General features: G+C 53.2%; 1 protein-coding gene across 5 annotated transcripts in view; it reads right to left on the bottom strand.

Annotated features, from left to right (window-relative positions):
- PLXNA4 (plexin A4) overlaps positions 1 to 19,355 on the bottom strand; it is a 607,888-nt gene that overhangs the window by 358,090 nt on the left and 230,443 nt on the right. For all 5 annotated transcript variants that reach the window (XR_014297154.1, XR_014297155.1, XM_082661365.1 and 2 more), the window contains 2 exons: positions 17,168 to 18,420; positions 512 to 694 (listed from right to left, as the gene is read on the bottom strand). Coding sequence is in view for 3 of the 5 variants with exons in the window: in XM_082661364.1 (XP_082517490.1) it covers positions 512 to 694; positions 17,168 to 18,420 (1,436 nt within the window). In the remaining 2 variants the exon portion in view is untranslated. The remainder of the gene's footprint in view (positions 1 to 511; positions 695 to 17,167; positions 18,421 to 19,355) is intronic.

Below are 19,355 nucleotides of genomic sequence, written 5' to 3'. Positions count from 1 at the left end.
CCCAGGGTTTCCCCTCCCGTGACTTGGCTCTTAGCCCTAACAGCGACTCCAGCAGGTACGACACTTTCCTCTGTCGGCTTCCCTGAAGGGATTCCAGATGGACGCACCAGCCAGAAAGGCTGAAGCAGGAGGAACAGGCATATCCCTTGCCCCTGTCCATCCTCCACAACCACCCAGGCCTCATAAAGCTATTGCCTTGGGGCATGAGCCCAAGTTGGACAGAATACACCATATTTAGAATGGCCTGGCAACCTGGAGACACGCACCTCTCAGGAGCACACCAGCCCAACGCAAGAGATGGGTCCACACACTCACCCGCTGTGAGTCCCACAACAACCCTGCACGTGAAGGACAAGAGTAGCACTGACGACCTCAACAGCAACACAGCCCTTAGCTCAAACCTGTATCATTGCCAACCAGGCCCAAGGTAGTAAAAGAATGCAAGAGAACATCCATCCTGGTGGGGACAGGCTGTCTCCACAAGAACCAAAATGACTACACCTTGTCCTACCTTCTTCAGCTTGCCACTCTTGGTGCCCACGAAGGCCAGAGAATGATTCTTGTAGACGTATGCGATGACAGAAGTCATGCGGTCCCTGTCCTCCGTGAAGACGGGGATGCCACGCACCATCTCAGACACACCCAGGGGGGCATTCATATCCAGGCCACAGAAGTTGTCATCAATGGTTAGGAGCTGAAAATGAAGGAGGAGAAAAATTAGAAGCGAGCACCAGGGCAATGGGTGGAGGTACTGAGTCAGAGAACTCTGGAGCTAGAAGAATCCTTACAGATGGATCACCTGTTATAAATCCCTCCTTTATTACATGAGAAACTCAGCTCCAGAGAAACTAGGTAACCTGTCAACAGTCATCTAAGTAGGTTGCAGGACCATGGCAAAAAGTCACAGATCCCTGGAGTCTCTTTACACCATGCGCCGTGGTCTCTCTGCCCCTCCTCCAACCCCTCCAGGCACCATCTTGGTAGTTTAGATGGCCCATCATCACCATCCCTTGGGAAAGCACTGGGCCAGCACCCATGAGCATGGGCTCCAGACAGCCTTGCTGGGGAGTGAGAGGGGCGAGGTCTTCACATCCACACACTTACTGTTGAGCAGACACACAGACGAGGACTCGAACGTGTGGAACAGAGAACTAGAAATGTTAACACATGTGCGACAACACCATGGCAGAGACACGTACAGACAATCGGTTGGGGAAAGGAGGAGTGGAAGGTTTGTGGATGAACTCAGCAGGCCGCAGGTGCCTCACTGTGTCCCATTTCAGGCTCTCTGCTTCTTTTAGAACACGGCAAAGGAGGGCAGGCAGCCTGACCTTGTCATACCTTCACTAGCATTTCCCAAAGTGTCTTCCACCGGAACCCCAGTCCCACAAGATATTCTACCATAAACGGGCTCTTTGGGCAAATAACTTTGGGAGACGTAGTGAAACGCAGTGCATTCTAACACCATGTAAGACATTCCTAATTGTTACAAGAAGGGTCTGTAAAGTCTTTTTAGGAAGAAATGTGTTTAAAGTTCTCTCAGCATTTTATTCCCTAAACCACTTTTTTGACCGGAACACCTCTTAGCATCCCTTAAAGAGACTGTTTTCCCAGGTACCCTGTGGGACACACTGACCCAACTCTTGCTTCTGACTCTGGGACAATTTCAGCAGTCAGGGAAGAAACAAGAAAAACCTCTGGCCCATTTCCCTGCCCACCCCCACCCCCCAGTGTTTTAGCTGAAATTCTCCCTGTTTTATTCCAGGCTCCCGGACCCCCATGTAAGCAGAGGGTCACAGCTAGGGAGTCCTACTGGGGAGTGTAGAAGACCTTGACAATGGCTGGGGAGGGGCCTCCAGAGCCCTCCACTGAGCAGCTTTGGGTGGGCACAGATCTCCCCGAGGTGCTAGGATCCTGCACTGGGTTTCCCCTTTTTTCTCAGAAGAACTGTGTGCTCTTAGAAGACTCATTCCATCTCCCTGGGCTTTTATTTTCCACTCTATAAAGATGAAGGAAACAACCTCTGCCTTTTGATGAGCTTCCATAAAGCCTATAGAGCTCATGCCTGTAAACATCTTAGGACTTTGCAGAGAAAGGAGTGAAATAAAATACAAGGTGTCATTTTTTAAAGGCTTCAATCCAGCCAAAGGAAGAGGCATCTGGAGAACCAGCAGGCAGGCTCTTGCCAGTGGAGCTGCGTGAAACTGGCCAACTCTGCGCTTTCCAGGGATGCGGGGGTTCCCTCAGCTCTCTCCCAGCAGTGCTGTCCATCTCAGGGAAGACAATGTGCTGAGCACCGACACCCTCCCTCTTATCGTGGTGGGAGCAGCCAGGGCAGGGAGGGAGAGAGCATGGGTGGGCTCGTGCAGGCCACGTGCAGAGCAGACGACTGCGCCACGGCTGGCACTGCCTCTGGCCTCTATTGCAGGGTCTGGCCCCACAACCCGGACCAAACGCACCCCACCCCTTCAAAAACAACTATAGGAGTCAAAGGTGGGAGGAAACTTTCAAGGTCTAGTCTGATCTTTACGGTTCTTTCCTAAAATGAGGAAATGGGGCTAGGGGGAGACAGAGTGGAGAGAGAAAGAGATGGACAGAAGAGAGGAAGGAAAAATCCAGATCAAGGGCAGGCAGTGTTTTCTCCCTGCTGGACGTAACTGCCGTGACCTGCCAAGCATTCAGACGGCAGCTGAGGAATCTTCATGGCCTTGCATGTTCCTGCCTCTGGTTCAGAAGGAGTCCTCATCCTGGACTTTCTGGGCCCTAAACTGTGCTGCTGGGACTTCTGCCATTAGCAAAAGGACCTCACCCATTACAACCCATTTTCCAAGTAGGTGAGACCGAATGATTGTTTGCTCCGCACAAGGGGATACTGAGGCAGGGAGCGAGGCACAAATACACGCCTCATTGACCTGATAAGGCTCAGGCCGCTCAGCCCCCCGAAACTACATTTCTGAGTGGTCAGTTTCCAAATACCATTCTTCTTCACTGAGCAGAACACGAGATAAAAACCAACTACGTACAAAAAGAGAGTGTGCATTCAGCCAGTTGCCACATTAAATCCCTGCTTGCTCAGAGGCAGAAAGTCAGGGACTTGCAAGTCTCTGCCACTGCGGCATCTTGCATGTCAAGGGGCCAAGTAAGGAATGTTTTCATCGTTAGGAAGTGAGGACAGCTCAGCCTGGTGGCCTGGCAGCTAGGGCTCGGCTGGTTTCAGCTCATGACAGCTCCCTGCGAGGCCCCATCAGGAGGCAGGTCTCGGGTTCCTCACCTGTACCTGACAGGTACACCCCGCATTGCCTACCTCGTGGTATTGTCATCAGGCTCAGATGAGGCAAAGGGGACAACTGGGGCTCCTACCATGGGGCCGAGATTCCAGGGACGATGGCTTCTCGCCCAGCCTCATCTGTACCTCATTTTCTCCCTCTGAGCGGGGCCCCAGGTGATGAAGGCGTGATGGAGGCCTTTGACCAGGAGCAGCCCGGGTCTGCGTGGATGCTGAGGTCCCCTGGCTATGGCCTGGGGTGGGAAGGGGCTTACTCCTCGTTTCCTCAAAGCGGGGGTCATAGGGGAGGCAGTTTTAACATTGAAGTCGGGGAAAGCACAGGTCTCGCGTTCACAGGCAGCTGAGCTGCTTCCCAGCCGCACATCTTGGCACAAGCTGCTCCTGTCCTCTGGGCCTCACCTTCCTTGACGGTAAAATAGCAAGACGGGCCCATCCTGAGGCCTAGGTGAGATATCAGGTGTGAAGACACCGGCTGAACCGGAAAGCCCTTCATTAAGGTAAGGTGGGATTTCATGTTAATTTTTTTAATGGAAATCCTGCCCAGAACAGAAGTAGGATGGCGGCAGGGAGTGGCCCTTGCACACCCCCCCCGGCCAGAGCCCAGCTCTCTAAGGACACCACCCGCTGAGTTTGAGCTGAAGCCACAGAGTAATAACCGCACTGGGAGCAGAGGAGAGAGGAGGGAGAGTCCCGCAGGGCCCGCAGACCTCGGGGGCTGGGGTGTAGGGAGCAGATGCCAGGCCCCTGGAAGGGAAGGCTAATGGACGAAAGCCTTCCACGGGTAAGGGTTGGTGCAGATTCCTGACCACCCTGGGCAACGGGGGAGTCTGGCCCTGGCCGAGCCCTCCCCTGGGCCCCTTAACGGCAAGATTAGAGCGGCAGCCAGAGGAGCCAGGAGCTGCTCCGCTGTAAGCAGGGGCCCACCAGGCCCACAGGCCCAGATTGCACCTCTCCCCTGCCACTCCACAAATACCCACGGATGAGCTATGGCCACTGCTACAGTGCTTACTCATTAGACAGCAGCTTCATTCTTACCAAGGAAAGAAATTAGGGTCTGCTGCATGGGAATATATGTGGTAGGCAACCCTGTGAATAGACCTCAAGGCCTTAGACAGGGCCACACCCTCTGGGGTCCCTTCTGCCCCATCGAGAAGATCCCAAATCTGCTTTCCATAAATGTCCTCATGGGGAACCTGGCTCATAAATTAAGATTGGTGATCCACTGGATTCCAGGGACCATAAGCTCAAGGATGGGACTATGTTTTACCCATGTCTGAATCCTTAGCTTGGTTCCTGGTTCACAGTAGGTTAAGACATACACGTTAAATGGATAATGGATGGATGGATGGATGGATGGATGACTAAATAAAGACTTGAGTCCCACAGTGGCTAGCACTGTGGAACTAGAGTCAGAATGCCTAGGTTGGAATTCCAGCTCCACCATTTAATGCTGTGTGACCTTGGGCAAGGTATTTAACTTCTCTGTGCCCCAGTTTATCATGGGTAGTATAGGGATAATAATAATAGCATATACTTCCTGGTGCTGTGGTGAGGAGCAAATGACTAATACATGTAGAACAATGTCTGGCACTTAGTAAGTGCTAAGAGAGTGTTAGTTCTTATTACTGTTGGTCACATCCTTAGACAATTCAGATAACTTTTGTGAGTCTTAGCGTCTTTGGGGAAATTCATGATATCCACCTCGTAGAGGTGTGATCAAGATTAAAGGGGCTAATGTTACCAAGATGAAGTAGCAAAGGTGGTACTTCCTAGAGATCTATCAGGCCAATGAGGCTGAATGAAGGAGCAGAGAAATACTCTTAAGATCCAGAAGAGTTGCGCTACTCATCAGAAATGCGAATTCTCGGGCCCCGCCCCAGATCTACTGGATCAGAAACTCTGGATGTGGGGCTCAGAGATCTGTACCTTAACCCCTTCCCAGCGCTTTAGTAAGAAGCACCCTCCTAGATCACCACAGGCGTCCCTTCCTTGCTGAGGGTGCCACAGACCGGCCCAGGAGAGAACGGCACGTGACAAGCGTAACCACTGGAGCAGGACCCACTGGATCTGGGGGGAGGAGCCCACGGCAGCCCCCCGAGCCGAGCAGTCGTGGTGGAGGTGGCGTGGGGAGCCGGAGCTGACACCCCGGATTACGATCTCACAGCTCACCGTGCTTCCCTCGCGGCAAAGGTTACCATGCAATTACGTGTCGCTACATTCAAATGACAGAGCAGTTACGGTTACTTTACCAATTACAGGGAAATTGCTCCCACTCTGCAGAGAGACTGGCACTCTGAAAAGCTCTATCATCTCCACGGAAAGGGGATTTTAAATGCTGCCAGCATCCTTCCTCCGCAGTCTCCACGGGCTCCAGGGCAGAGCTGCAAAGCAGCCACCCGAGGGCCCCCGCAGTGTCTGGTGGTCTCTGTGGAGACCCTCTGAGAAGGGCTGAAGAAGGGGGCAGACCTGGGAGACAATGAGGGCACCACCCTCCGACCCTGTGCCAACCCATCCTGTAGGCCTTGGGTGATGAGGTGGGGCAGGAAACTGATTCTGAGATTACTCCTCCTCCCATCTAGCGTGGCCCCCAGCCTGGTTCCTGATGCACCCGCCGTGCCAGGTGGAGCTGTCGTAGCCCTGCCCTTCATTGCCCCACCTTTGCAGAAACCCCACATGGAGTCCTTATTATGGAAAGATCAGAACTTGGCCAGAGCTCAGTGGTCCAAGAGCAGCGCTAATGAGGTAAAGGTCACCAGGTCCATCCCCCTGTGGGCCAATTAGCTCAGCTCCGGGACCCGGTCTCTTCCATAGCCACAGGCTGCCCCTCTCACCCACGGCATCCACTGTTTGCAAATATCCCAAACTGATCCAAAGGAGGCTAACCAGATGAGCCTGCAGGGATGGACAAGTGCAGCCGACTCCTCCAACAGGGGTTGCAGCCGCCGACTGCTCTGGGCCGGCAGCTGCAGCCTCTGAGCCCAGGATGGAAAATACGAAGTCAGACCTGGTCCTCCCACTGCTCATGGGCAGCTCCTGAAGAGAGAGGAGTCCTTCCATCAGGGAGCAAACAGGCTCTCCAGCCCTCCCTGAAGGCAAAAGTGGCATCCAGCCTCATGCAGAGGATCCTGAGCACCCCTGCGCCCACCCCTGAAGCTGGGAGGTCATACCATTATGGGGGGAGAAGGCATCAGAGACCTTCCGAGCTCACCCACTGTGGGGCCTTCAGTTGGGCCTTTTTCCATCAAACTTTTGGTCTCTTAGGCTACTGGAACTCCCTGCTTCCATCAGGGGAAACTGAAGCACTAAATGAAGACAACGCTACTTACTGTTCTTCATTTATTACTTCGCTTAAGAATGTTTAGAAGGACCTACTAGGTACCAAGCACCAGGTGAGAACCCAACAGTATAAAGATGAAAACATCTCCGTTTCTGTCCCTTTCTCAGTGGGGGAGACAGACCGGGTCCATGACGAGACGAGGCCGTGTATGCCCAGCTTCAGTTATGCACCTGGCGCTGTGGGGACAGAGGGCAGGGCCACAACTGCAGAGGGGAGCAGCAGGGTTTCGAGGAAGAAGTGACACTGGGGCTCAATTCTGGGTTCTCTGTCCAGGACAGTGCATGGCCAAGCTTTCACACATTGTGCTATTTCAGAGGAAAATGACTTAAGATCTTAGAATTCAACAGCCCCATTTTACAGAAGAGAAAAATCGAGGCTTAGAGAGTAAAATGACCCCTCATGACCTATCACATTCCCAGACTAGATGGAAAAACTGGCATTACATGGAGGCTTCCTCCAAGTTGCTAGAGGGTGGCCCCAAAGGAACCAATTCCAGGATCAGGGAACCTACTGTCAGGATGAGAGGCTGCTCTGGGACAGTGCCTGCTTCCTTTTCTTCTGTCCAGGATAAGCCCTCCACCCTTCTGTGATCTCTGGGAGGAACTACCTCTCCCATCCCGAGGAGGCCCTTGGCTAGTCATCAGAGTGGGATTCCTCCTTTCCTGGGCTGACCTATCCCAAAGCAAAGTGAGAGCTGAAGTTTAGAAAAGAAATACAAGCTAGGTGAAAAAGAAGGTGGAAGCCCATGAGGTGCCTGCTGACGTGGAAAAGAAAATGTCTTTAGATTCATGCTCAGCAGTCCTTAGATTCATGTCCCAAACATCTTCCCACTAATTAATTACACACACACACACACACACACACACACACACACACACACACACACACACACACACACACACACACACACACACACACACACACACACACCGGGAGCTGACCAGAGCAGACCTCCGCAGTGAATTTCACATGTGGGATTTCTTTATAAAGGGAGATATTGATCAGGTAAGTGTAGTAGCTCATGTCTACATACAGACCCCAGATGTAAATCTCTGCGGTACAGGAAGATAATGATCTCCCACTTATTGGGGCCAGATGTCAAATAGAACCGCTGACCCCAAGGTGTTCATCAACGCACCAGGGTCTGATGCCCACTGTGTATGGCTCTGTGTGCCGTCTGACGGCAGGGCAGGAGGGAAGCAGAGAGAGCCTTCAGGGAGGGAGGAACCCCGTGGGGAGGCCCTGGTTGGCTTGAGGTTACTCTCATCAGAAAGCCTGTTACTCCATAAAATAGTCCCACGTGCCTGAGTGCTCGTTTCTGTAACAGAGAAAGAGATCCCAAAACTTGGACGGTACCACCCTCTGACTGCTTCACTGTCCTGCATAAACTTTCCTCCCGCTCTTATGATTTCTAACCCTCCCCGAAGCTCTGCCCATGGCCCGTGCTGACCCCAGGTGGTTGAACTCTCTTCAAAGATGGAGAAGCCCCGACAGAGGTGAAGGTCGGCCCTACACCTCGGCTGTGAGCCCAGACGTCAGGAAATGAGCAGGAAGGAGGCCTCCTCCACTTAATCACTAATGCATTATCTCAGAACGGTTCTTTATTGTGTCTTTTTCAATGAGATTGTAGGGGGAATGAGTGTGCAGAGACAGAGAGGGGAAGCCAGCAGACCACAGCCACAGTAACCTAGTTAGACCAACATGTTATTGAAGGGGCTTCATGAAAATTGCCTCGGGGTTGGAGAAAGAACGCGACAAATCGCACCCAAGATTCCCAAGAGCCACGCGCCCTGTTTCTAAGCAACTCAAAAGGGTGGGTACCAAAATACAGGTCATCTACGTGGTCACTCACTCATCATGATAACAACCTATCCTTCTAATAGGAAACTAATGCCACTAATTTGAGCTGTTTTCCCAAGAGACGGGCATTAAGCCCAGCACCCTCTCTGCAGTCCAGAGTGTAACCAGTAGCGAGCCGTAGCCATGCACCGCTCCTAGGAGATGCTGAGCATAGCCGGCACAGGATCCCAGGGACTGAACCCCTGACCTGCTCCTCATTAGCTCAGCTGCCGAGAGCCCTGCGTTCCTCCCTCTGGTGAGGACTGAGGGCCACGACACCATGACTGGAGATACAGGCAGGCCAAGCAAAAGAAACAGGAATGAAAATTCCCTAGCCCAGTTCTGCAGGTGACCTCCGTGATGGGACTAGTCCAGAAGCCAAAGCTGGGCCCCTGGAAAAGACCAGGGAAGGCCTTGGAATGGTTCCAAGCAAAACCCACTCGGGTGCTGTCCCTTTCCTTTTGTACCTTAAGCTTCAGAGGTCCCCAGTGGCTGCCTGTCAAGGGCAAAGAAATCCCACCCAGCCCATCAATCCCACGTTCCCACTTCTCTCCCTGTCTACTGCAGACAAACTCAGCTGCCACCAGGACTGTAATTGGAGCAGGGCACACCACAATGATTAAGTCTGTGTGTTTTCTAGCGGGCACTGGGAAACAGTGGTCCCGATGGCCAGGCTGAATTATGGGGTAGGTCATTCCCTTGTTAGCAGGAATAAATTTTATTAGCCCCACTCTCGTTGCTGTGCATCTTCCCCTCTTTGCTCCTCAGGCCCGAGTGTGGGTCTGGATAATGTTGCCTGCACGCAGGATAAATCAGCTGAACAAATCCCATTATATTTTGGAACGCTGACAGAGACACAGTAATGACACCGAGACTGGGAAAAGATGTGGGCTTTCTTCTCCCCCGCTGATCCCGTTTCAAACACATGGACAGCATGAGGGGCCCCATCCACCAGGAAAAAAATGTAAATTGAGAGGCCGAGTGGAGAACTCCGCGAGTTGTCTTTTTTCCTGCTCTCCACTAACTCTGTTAATGAAATGAAGCAAGCGCCGTGTGCCAACGTGTAGTCATTCCCTTCTGTCTCACAAAAACTAAGGGGCACGTGAAGGTGACAGCAGGGAGGATCTGGCTGGAGATGTATCCTCTCCTTCAAAGGCCTTAACTTAGCATTCATAACACGTGCTGGATGGCAGGGAAGGCGGATGGGGCACGCTCCAGGCCTGGGATTCTGAACATAACATCTGGGTTAGGTACAGCCCAAATCTCTCAAAAGCAGGTATTGGTGAAGCAAAAATATCAGTATGAAATCACAGCAATATTATTAAGTCTCTTTCTGTCTCATCAGGTGGTTACTGTAACCAAAGGAGACCACATTGATGATGCTATGAGATGTTTCAGTGTTCTACAAATATAAGGTGCTCTGTGACAATCATCATTTATTAATGTCTCTGCATTTCTCTTTCCCTAGGAGTCTCAGCAGACTTTATTAAAGGGATATTGTTTTATCACCTCCTTCTAGAAGGTGAAATGTATAATTTAAAGCAAAAAGGAAACCGCTCACCAGCTCAGTGATCTCTCACGAGCTGGACCTGGCTGAGACTCAGAGGCCCAAGCTCCCAGGCCAGCATCCCAGCCAAGACGCCACCCTGTGAGGATGACGGGAATTAAAGGAAAGGCCCAGAAATGAAGATCTGGATGGATAAGTCAGGCCAGTCTGTGTGCTGACTGAATGAGAGGCCTGGCTGCCAATCTGGGCTGGGCTGTCGCACACCATCTGGGGCGGGGGGGGCGGGGGCGGGGTGTGTGTGTGTGTGCGCAAGCGTGTGTGTACACGGGAGAGAAATCTCGCTGTGTTAGCTGCTGTGTGTAGTGAGGGAGGATAAATCACAGAAAGAGGGAGCCTCAGGGATGACTGTGCACAGAGTGTGAGTGTAAGTGAGAGAGTGAAACAGCAGAGAGAGCGACAGACAGACAGAAATGACAGGGAACAGACACCATGAGAAAGTGATTCATATATCCAGAGCAGAGAGGATGCGTGTGCACACGTGGGTGCGTGTATAGGGGTGCACGCCTCTGTGCAGGGCTTCATGAAGTTGTTCTCTCGGTGTTAGGACACGGCATCACCGGCCTCACATCCTAAGCGCTGCTTGGTAAACCCCGCTCTGAGGTCGTGGCAGCTGTCTGTGTTAATGGTCTGCAGATGTGATTCCTGGGTCTCGTCACCCTCCCTGCTGGCCCAGTGGGCTCCAGGGTGGTGTCCTGGGAGGTCACGCCCAGCCTAGGAGGCCAGCCTCAAGCCCTTCCGCTCATCAGGCCCAGCACATCACCCAGGGCTCAGCCACCATCCTGGACCCCAAAGCACCACGTGTGGCTGAGATGCAACTTTAATCGCAAATTCTGCGGGCCAAAGAGAAAGAGGTGGGTGTCCTTTCCACCTGAATACCTGGAACAGGAGCCATCTCAAGGGGAGGGGGGAACTTGAATAAAGACAGGGTCTGTGATACGGCAGCACCTCCCAACCCACCGCTAAAACACAAGTCTGGAGTGTGGGGTCAATGGGCTGTGAGGGGTGAGGGCTTGGGCTGATGTGGAAGGAGATTTGTGATGTGTGCTGTCACTGGGACTTGAGTGTGGTGTATGCGGTGCATGTTTAATGGCCGCCGTGTGTGTGTGTGTGTGTGTGTGTGTGTGTGTGTGTGTGTGCGCGCGTGTGTGCGTGGTGTGTGAAGTGAACTGGAGTTGAGGAAGGAGGGATGGGGGAGACAGGAGCAGAAGTTCCTGGTCCGAGAGAGGACTGCCGCTGAGCAGAAAGAGAAAGGCCTGCCTCGCGCCACAAACAACAGGACATACCCATCCAGTCAGAGCTGCACTTCCTGCTGACAGGAAAAGAAAACAGCCCGAGCAGACGGGCAGAAACCGGCACCCGGAGCCTGGGGTGGCTGCCTGGCCATTCCGGATACGCACTCTGGTGGAGTTTCAGGATCCCAGGCGCCAGACCGAACGGCGTGACCATCCAGGCTGGGCTGGGAGGCCAGCCCGCGTCCAGGGGGTGACCCTGTCTCCTCCCAGGGCTGCCCTGCCGGAGAGCCATGGGTATGAGTCACAGCAACAGCACACACAAACGGGGTTCTCCTTTCCCACTCCCTGACAAAAAGCTCGGTCCCGAGTGCCTCTGTGAACCCTGCGAGACTGAGCAGGGCCGGTGAGTAAACCCTGAACTCAGGCAGGCCCCTGGCCTGGCAATGGCTCTCCGTCAGGGGCTTCTGGAAATGTGAGGGGTTTCCTAGTTCCCGCAGTGACTGCGGAGCCCAGTGCCACTGGTACTTCGTGCTGCAGGGCCCAGCAAGGCAAACGCCCTGCAATGCCAGACGGCCCCGCGCCGTGAGTCATCCCAGCCCAGGTGCCACCGCTGCGTCATGCAGAAACACCAGCGGGAAGAGCACCTGGCTGAGAATTAGGATGCAGAGAAGGCTCTAGTCCACCAACTACATGACCTTCAGTGAAATACCTGACTTTTCCGTTTCTCCACCTCCTCAACTGGACAGGATGTCTGCCTTTCCTATTATCCTGAGAACTGCTGAGAGAAGAGGAGGCAATGAAGCCCTTTGTCAACTGTCAGGCACCACACGGACTCCCCAGGGGGACTGTGGGGCGGCTCGGAGGCCACCACCCTCTGTCCCCGCTACCGAGACTGGACAGGTGTGAGGCGGTCACTCAGGTGACAGTCTCCGTCCCACGGACCGACATCTTCTAAGTTCCAAGTTCGAGTCTTGAGGGGGTGATTAAGCAGCTGATTTTTGCTCATCCAGGCTTCTCAGCACTAAAGCTGATGCTGCCTGACTCCTACATCCGTTTCTCAACTGGTTCCAAACTTAGGGAAGACTTAAGTGGCGTGAGTGACAGCCACTCTCATGGCCACAGCCCTCGTTCCCGTCACACAGGCTGTAATGACCCGCTTGGATGCGTCCCTCTCCTGGACTCCTAGGCTCCTGGAGACTGATGTCATGTCATGATTCTTGGCACCAACCAGGAGAGGGTACATTGCCAAGGGCCTAATGAGAGTTTCATCCATTCATTAACTCATTTGGAGGCAGAAGGGCTAGTGTCCTGTGAGGTGACCCCAAAGGCTGAAGAAAGGGTGAGGAGATATAGATAGCCATGCCCGGGGGCCTCCAGGACACCGGGCCTCTCAGCCCGCATAGAACACAAGAGCCTTGGGCCTCAACAGCACAGCCTCCAGCCCAGCAGTCCCACTGCAGGTCAGGAGTGTCGGGGCTCCCAGAAAGGGGCTGAGAGCTGTCGCCCTGGCCTGCTCAGGGCCGTGGCACACGACAAGAGCCTCAGGCTGTGAGCTCCTTGTCTCAATTGTCACTGCTCTGCAGACAGAGGGTTTGGGGACCCCGGATAGCAGCCTTCCAAGGCACCAAAGATAGAGACCATCTCAGGGTTGAGCAGCAGAAACAAAGAAATTACATCATTATTCTTATGCCCACCCTGGATGCTCACCAGCAAAAGGCCTTAGGTTGATCTACAGTCTCCCAAGTCCTAAGACACACTTGGAGGAGCCCTGGCTGATCCCTCTAGGACCCTCCTTCTGCACAGGCCCTCCTGAGGTCCTTAGAGTAATTTTCAGACGCCAGCCCATTTGTTCTTGGATACCTCTTTCCATCCAAGCTGGGAAAAAACAGAACACAAGAAAGAATGGTAGGGCTTCCCTGGTGGCGCAGTGGTTGAGAGTCCACCTGCAGGTGCAGGGAACACGGGTTCATGCCCTGGTCCGGGAAGATCCCACATGCCGCGGAGTGGCTGGGCCCGTGAGCCATGGCTGCTGAGCCTGCGCGTCCGGAGCCTGTGCTCCGCAACGGCAGAGGCCCAGAAGGCAAAACTAGAAGTTGCTTCCATCCCCCCCTCCCCCAAGCACCAGCAAACACCTGGGCTGCTTCCCCAGCCTCTACACCCAACGCCCACTCCAGGATTTTCCTTTGCAACATGCGCTGATGTTCACAGGGACAGTCCCAAGAGGAAGACACTCCTGGCCGGCTGGCCCTTATCTGTGATAGGGGCTCAGCCAGCCTCTCTGGTTCTCCTGGAATAAAGACAACAGGTTGCTCCCTGGGGGCCTGCAGATCGAGGCTCCAGGTTCCCAGCCCAAAGCTTCTCCCCGCAGCTGGTCACCAGGCTGTGGGCCACCACGTGGCTCCACCAACGCCCCATGCATGGCAGGCTCCGACCCCATTTTCCCTGAACACAGCCAAACACAGCTGGGACCTGGTGAGGGGGTGGAGCCTCAGGGCTCATACTACTACCTGCTCGGAGTCCTGGAGGCATGAGTTCAGGGGAAGGAATGTGAATCCCAGGAAATGAAGAGACCAGAAAGGCCTGAAGAGCACCATGGAACAAGCATTCTAGCTTAGGGAACTAGGACAACAGGAGCACAATAAAAATGAGTCACTGGGCAAAAGGTACAAAATACCGGATACAAAATAAGTCCTGGAGATGTAATGTACAGCATGGTGACATAGTTGATAGTACTGTATTGTATATTTGAAAGTTGCTAAGGGAGTAGATCTCGAAAGTTCCGATCATAAGCAAAAGAATGTGTTACTATGTATGGTGATGGATGTTAACTACAGGCTCTTCTGGTGATCATTTTGCAATATATACAAATATTGAACCATTATGCCGTACACCTGAAACTAATATAGTGTTACATGTCAATTATATCTCAGTTTTAAAACGAACCACTTTTCAAGCTCTTTGGGTTGTAACTATGACAAAACCCACAAGGGACACCCAACCCTACAAAAAACAAGTCCTAAAGTCAGCCTCCTGGGCCTCATGCTCCCCTCCCCCACTCTCCTGCAGCTGAAACGCCGCAGGACAGAGGCCACCTGAGAATCGGTTCCCCTTCCCAGGCCTCAAGGGAATCCTGGACTCAGAGGCAGAAAAGAACTCTAGAATTCATCTCACCCCTCCCTGCCTCAAGGTAAGAAGGCAAGAAGGAAAGGAAACCAACGGTCTTGTGAATGAATGAGTGCAGGAAAAGCTGGGTTTGCAAACACTGTGCCTGTGAGGGCTCCTCAACGGGGACACCCAGGAGCCTGGCCTGCGTGGTCTGAGCTGAGGCCAAAAGAACCGTAGCCAAGCCCCAGAGCAAACTAACTCGAGTGTGGGCTGAATCAAAGGAAACTGATACTGTGCATTAAAAGCTGGTGTGGCCTTTTAGACTGGCTGGGGAGACAGCCCCAGCCCTGTGCGGAGTTTCTGGCCTCCTCCTTTCTGCTCTCAGCCCTGAACTTGCCTCGAACTTGAAAAGGCTAATTAAAGCCCAAAGAAAAATCAAAAGCTTGTTATCTGGCTCCATTACTCCCAGTCCTGGCATTAGCCTGTCTTGCAAAGCTGCCTTCCCTCTGTTCTCTCCAAGGCCGCCAGGCGGATGTTAGGACCTGCAGCTCTGCAGACTCCCGTGATGAACTTTGCTTTTTGTACTGTGGCAGGGAGCAAATGCTTGCCCATGGGCAGCCAGGCTGATCTCCGCAGCTGATTTTACTCCCAAAAGCATTGCCCGAAAAGACAGGATTGGAGCAAGTTTTCTGCAGCAAAAATAGCCAATCTCTCTGGTCTCAAAAGAACTAGCTGTTTAGTAAGCACACAGCATCAACTTGCTATTTTCTAACACGGGTGTATATGTGAGTGCTTGTGAGGGTATTTCTTGTGTACGTGCACATGCATGTGTGTAGGAGTGTGTATGTATGTGCATGTGTGCAAGCGTGGTGGTGAGAGGCAAGGGGGGTGGTGGTTCTCTTCAAATGCGGTCTCTGCTCTTCACTCACAAATTCTATGACCTGGGGCAACTCATTCAAGTTGTTGGGCCTCAGAATGAAGGTAAAGACCAAGGGATCTCTGGGCACCTTCCCCATGCCAACACTCTTAGGGCATCTCCCCAGGGACCTACGTCTGAGTGTGTAATATACATACACAAAGCACAGCACCTGGCCTGTCATTCACTGCCTTCATGTGGGAGCAGTGCATGACCCCCAAGTTCATAAACTAGTCTCACAGACTCTCCTGAGTGGATCACCTACTGCCCAAACCAAAGCCTCCAAAAGATATGTCACCTGCTAGGGCTCAGCAGAATCAGGGGACTCCCCTCAATTCCCTGGCCTGGAAATGATGGTCAACGTGTTGCTTCCTTCTTTGGCGCCTGGTGCCTCTCCCATTTCCTTTGTGACACTAGGGGTCTCCTGGCTTTCCAGAACCCCCAAGAAGAAATGGCATCTTTTAGTCAGCCCAGGTAACTGGAAAACTCATCACTAGAAAACAGCCTGAGCCTAAATGCTAAGGCACCAAAGAGAAACCTTGGGGCACAAGTGAGTTCCTTCTTTCTCCTCCCTCTCCCCTCCCCCAAATCCCACTGCCCGGAGGAATGGCCTCACCGCGTGCTGGAGGTGTGGGTGCCAGTGCCCTCTGAGGTCTGCTTGGCATGAAAAGAAACTTGCACTTCTTAAATCAATCCAAGTACATTTTCCTAATATGGAATTCCACCAAAGTTTGACTAGGAGTCAAGAATCACATCCATGCACGTGCATACTTCTACCTGATGACTGAATTGTCCTTTCTTCTCCCTACATTGAGACTATAGGATAGATTTTCTCCAACTAGGTTCATAATTTTTCAACTGGACAATAAAAAAGAAAAAGGGAAAGGAAAGTGACACAGGGCATAGAAGATGCCAAGAGCTGAACCTTCCAAGTCACGTTAAGAATGGTTGAGAAAAAAAACAATGAAGATGAACAGAAGTCAAGCCACAGAAAGGCAGGTGCTTTTCACATTGGGTCACAAGTGAGTTATGTTGGGAGAGGCAGGAGGCTGTGTCTCCCGTGGCACTGGTGGTTGCCCAGCAGTTCTGAGGTCCGGTCTGTCCCTCAGGGCTCACGGGCCCTGGGCAGGCCTCCTAAACCAACCCTTCATTCTCCCCGCCCCCTGGTTTCCTTCAGCCCTCTGTCACCCAGCACTGCTCCATGGCTCTGGACACGTTTCTTCCATGAGACTGTGCACACAGAAGATACTTGATAAATAGTTTTCTAAGCAAGCTTAGAAAACTGTTTTCCCCTCTCTGTTCACTGGACTCTCACCCTACTTCTTCTGATCTTATTTTCCCATTACCTAAGGATACGCAAGGGGCCAAAAACGTACCTCTCCTGAAGTTCTACATCTACCCCAAGTGTAAAATGACTGCCTCCCTACTCCCAGTACTGGTTTTACTCTAAGCTCTGCCTCCACCACCTATTGTTTTTATTCTAAGCTCCCAGGAGAGTGATTTGCAGCATGGTTGGTAAGAAGGTGGGTACACCTCTCAAGTCACCGCATACGACAGCGCAGCCTTCAAGAACGGCTGGTGCACGTGGCATCTATGGCACACAGTTCCGCCTATTCCAGCCCCTCCTCTTACAGCCAGCGAGCCAACCAGAATAGAGGAAAGTGCCGACAGGAAATCTACATTTAGCTCCAGCTCTGACTCTTATAAGCTCAGTGCCATGGTCACAGCATGCTTGAGCTGGTGATCATCCGAGTCCAGTGAGACCCAGAGGTGGGATATACTTGTCTCATCTACAAAATGGGACAGATGATTCACACCCCATGGAGGCCACAGCCTAGGTCTCGACACCGTGCCACCCCGGCCCACAGGCCCTCCCCGGACTCACCGCGCTGCTGCAGGGAATGTCCTTCACCTTGAGCCAGGCCAGGTCCAGCGTGCCCTCGCCCCGATAGCAGGACTGCAGCCGTTCCTTAATGCGGTCATTGATCTGCTTCAGGACGAAGATGCACAGGGCCGACTCGTCCAGGGATTTCATTTTCCGCTTCTGGCCTTTGGAGAAGACGGTGAAGAGGAGGTCATCCTCTGGGCGAACCCCGAGGGTCCGGGCGAGCACGGCCCCAGCTTTGGACAGGTAGGCGGCCTGCAGCAGGCGGTACTCCACCCCGCCATGCTCACAGCCAATGGGGACCTCCACGTAGGAGTTGAAGGCCGTGTCCTCCTTACAAAGCCTCACGAGCTTGGACGTATAAACCTGCTCCTTTGTGGTGGAGCCAGGGGGAGACACCATCTCAGGCTGAAGCGTCAAAAAGTAGACAAAGTTGCCGCTGCTGAAGCCGTAGACGTAGTAGATATCAAAGTCGGGGATGACGGTGAAAGTGTCCGAAGGAATCTTGATCATCGAGGCCACAAACTCATCGTGGAAGACATATGCGAACATGCCATCCGCCTCTGAGTTCTTGGTCAGTTTCCGGCTGGAGATGGTGGGGAAATACTCCGGCTTCCCGTCCACAGCCGTGGCAATGAAGAGTTTGTCATCCAGGTTGTTGTAGGAGACGATCACCCCAAAGACAGAGCCACTCTCGTTGACCCCCGACAGGTAGTGCTCCTTCTTGTGAAAAGGCTCCCCCAGCTTGAAGAGGTCCTCCAGCCTGAGGAGCTTGCAGATGCCTTGGTACAGGCTCCCGCAAGCAATTAGCCTGTTCTCCTTGTAGTCTATCAGGAGCATCTTGTTGACATTGTTGGTGGTGGTCAGGGGCTCGTTGCACGTCTGGACAATGCGGGGAGGGTAGCACTTGGGGTTGTCCTCGTCCGGCCCAGTCTGGTGGGTCACCAGGACCTTCAAGTCGCTGGAGAGCTTGTAGATCCGATTGACGGCCCCCACATAAATGTGCCCTGTCCTCTCGTCCACCACCAGGTGGTTGAAGCTCTCGGCGGGCTCCCCGCGGAACGTGACAAAAGACCGCTTCTGGGGCAGCAGGGGTGGCTGCTGGGGGAGTAGAGTGGAGGAGCCCATCCCCACCATTAGGAGGTGGGAGAGCAGGCAGGTCCAATTCCAAGGCATGGCTTTCATTTCAGAGATGTGTCCTCGGGTCACAGTCACACTCAGCACAGTAGTGTCGAGGGAGGAGTGCAGGCTCCCTACGGGGGGGGAAAGGAAAGACGTGATGCTGGTTGACAAAGGCAGAGGCTTAGTTTCACCCCACAGCTTGTCTAGCTGGGCCCTCAAAGCATCCTGCATACGCTGAAACAGACCTGCAATGGGGGACGCTGGGGCCAAGGGAGCCAGTCCCCAGTGTGTGGGTATGAGTGCCCAAGCTGGGGGGCAGCAGGAGGGCACTTCAGTAATAGTACTAGTAATAATATTAGCAACAGTAACGACAATGGTAACGGTGATGATGATGATGATGCCCCCAGAATGGCTGACTTTGCATCAGCCGCTGTCCAGCACCTCCCAGAGACCCTCATTTCATCTCAACAAACCCTTCAGTGCGGGGCGTCTTCCACCTGCCCCTCCAGATCTGCTCTCCACCCTTCTCCATGCCCAGGAGGCTGACCTGTAGGGACTATACCTCTGCAGGCTCCTTGCCCTGGGGCCTGGTTAGGTGCAGCCAGTGGGGAGAATCAGCCGAAGCCCAGTGGGACCGGGAGAGGCTAGGAGGAGGGGAGGGGGGCTGCAGGTCCTGTGAACCACCTCCTGCCTGCCTCCCTTTGGTCCTAGGGGAGGGAACGGGCCTCAACGTTCTCGCCCCCAAACACTGCCCTGCCTCTAAGGAGGCACGTGTCAAGACCCCCTCTATTAACCTTTGCGCAAATGACCTGATTTGTATGTACAATGCTTCCTGCTGGGACCCTGACTAGCAGCCTCGTGATATAAGTACTACTGACACTCCCACCTTCCAGCTGAGGGGCGTAATCCAGTTTGCACAGCTAAAAGCCCTAGAGACCAACTGAAACCAGGACCAGGACTGTCCAAGTCCATGGCAGACTCTCATGCCGTCCTGCTAAAACATCTCAGTTTACCCCAGCCAGGCACAGACGGGGACGTCCACCAGTGACTGTTTACGCACAGAAGA

The sequence above is a fragment of the Grampus griseus genome (genome assembly GCF_964374135.1).
Source record: "Grampus griseus genome assembly, chromosome: 9".
In the NCBI taxonomy this organism is placed as follows: domain Eukaryota; kingdom Metazoa; phylum Chordata; class Mammalia; order Artiodactyla; family Delphinidae; genus Grampus; species Grampus griseus.
The sequence above is the reverse complement of the archived record's forward strand: the minus strand, read 5'-3'. Positions and strand labels throughout refer to the sequence as shown.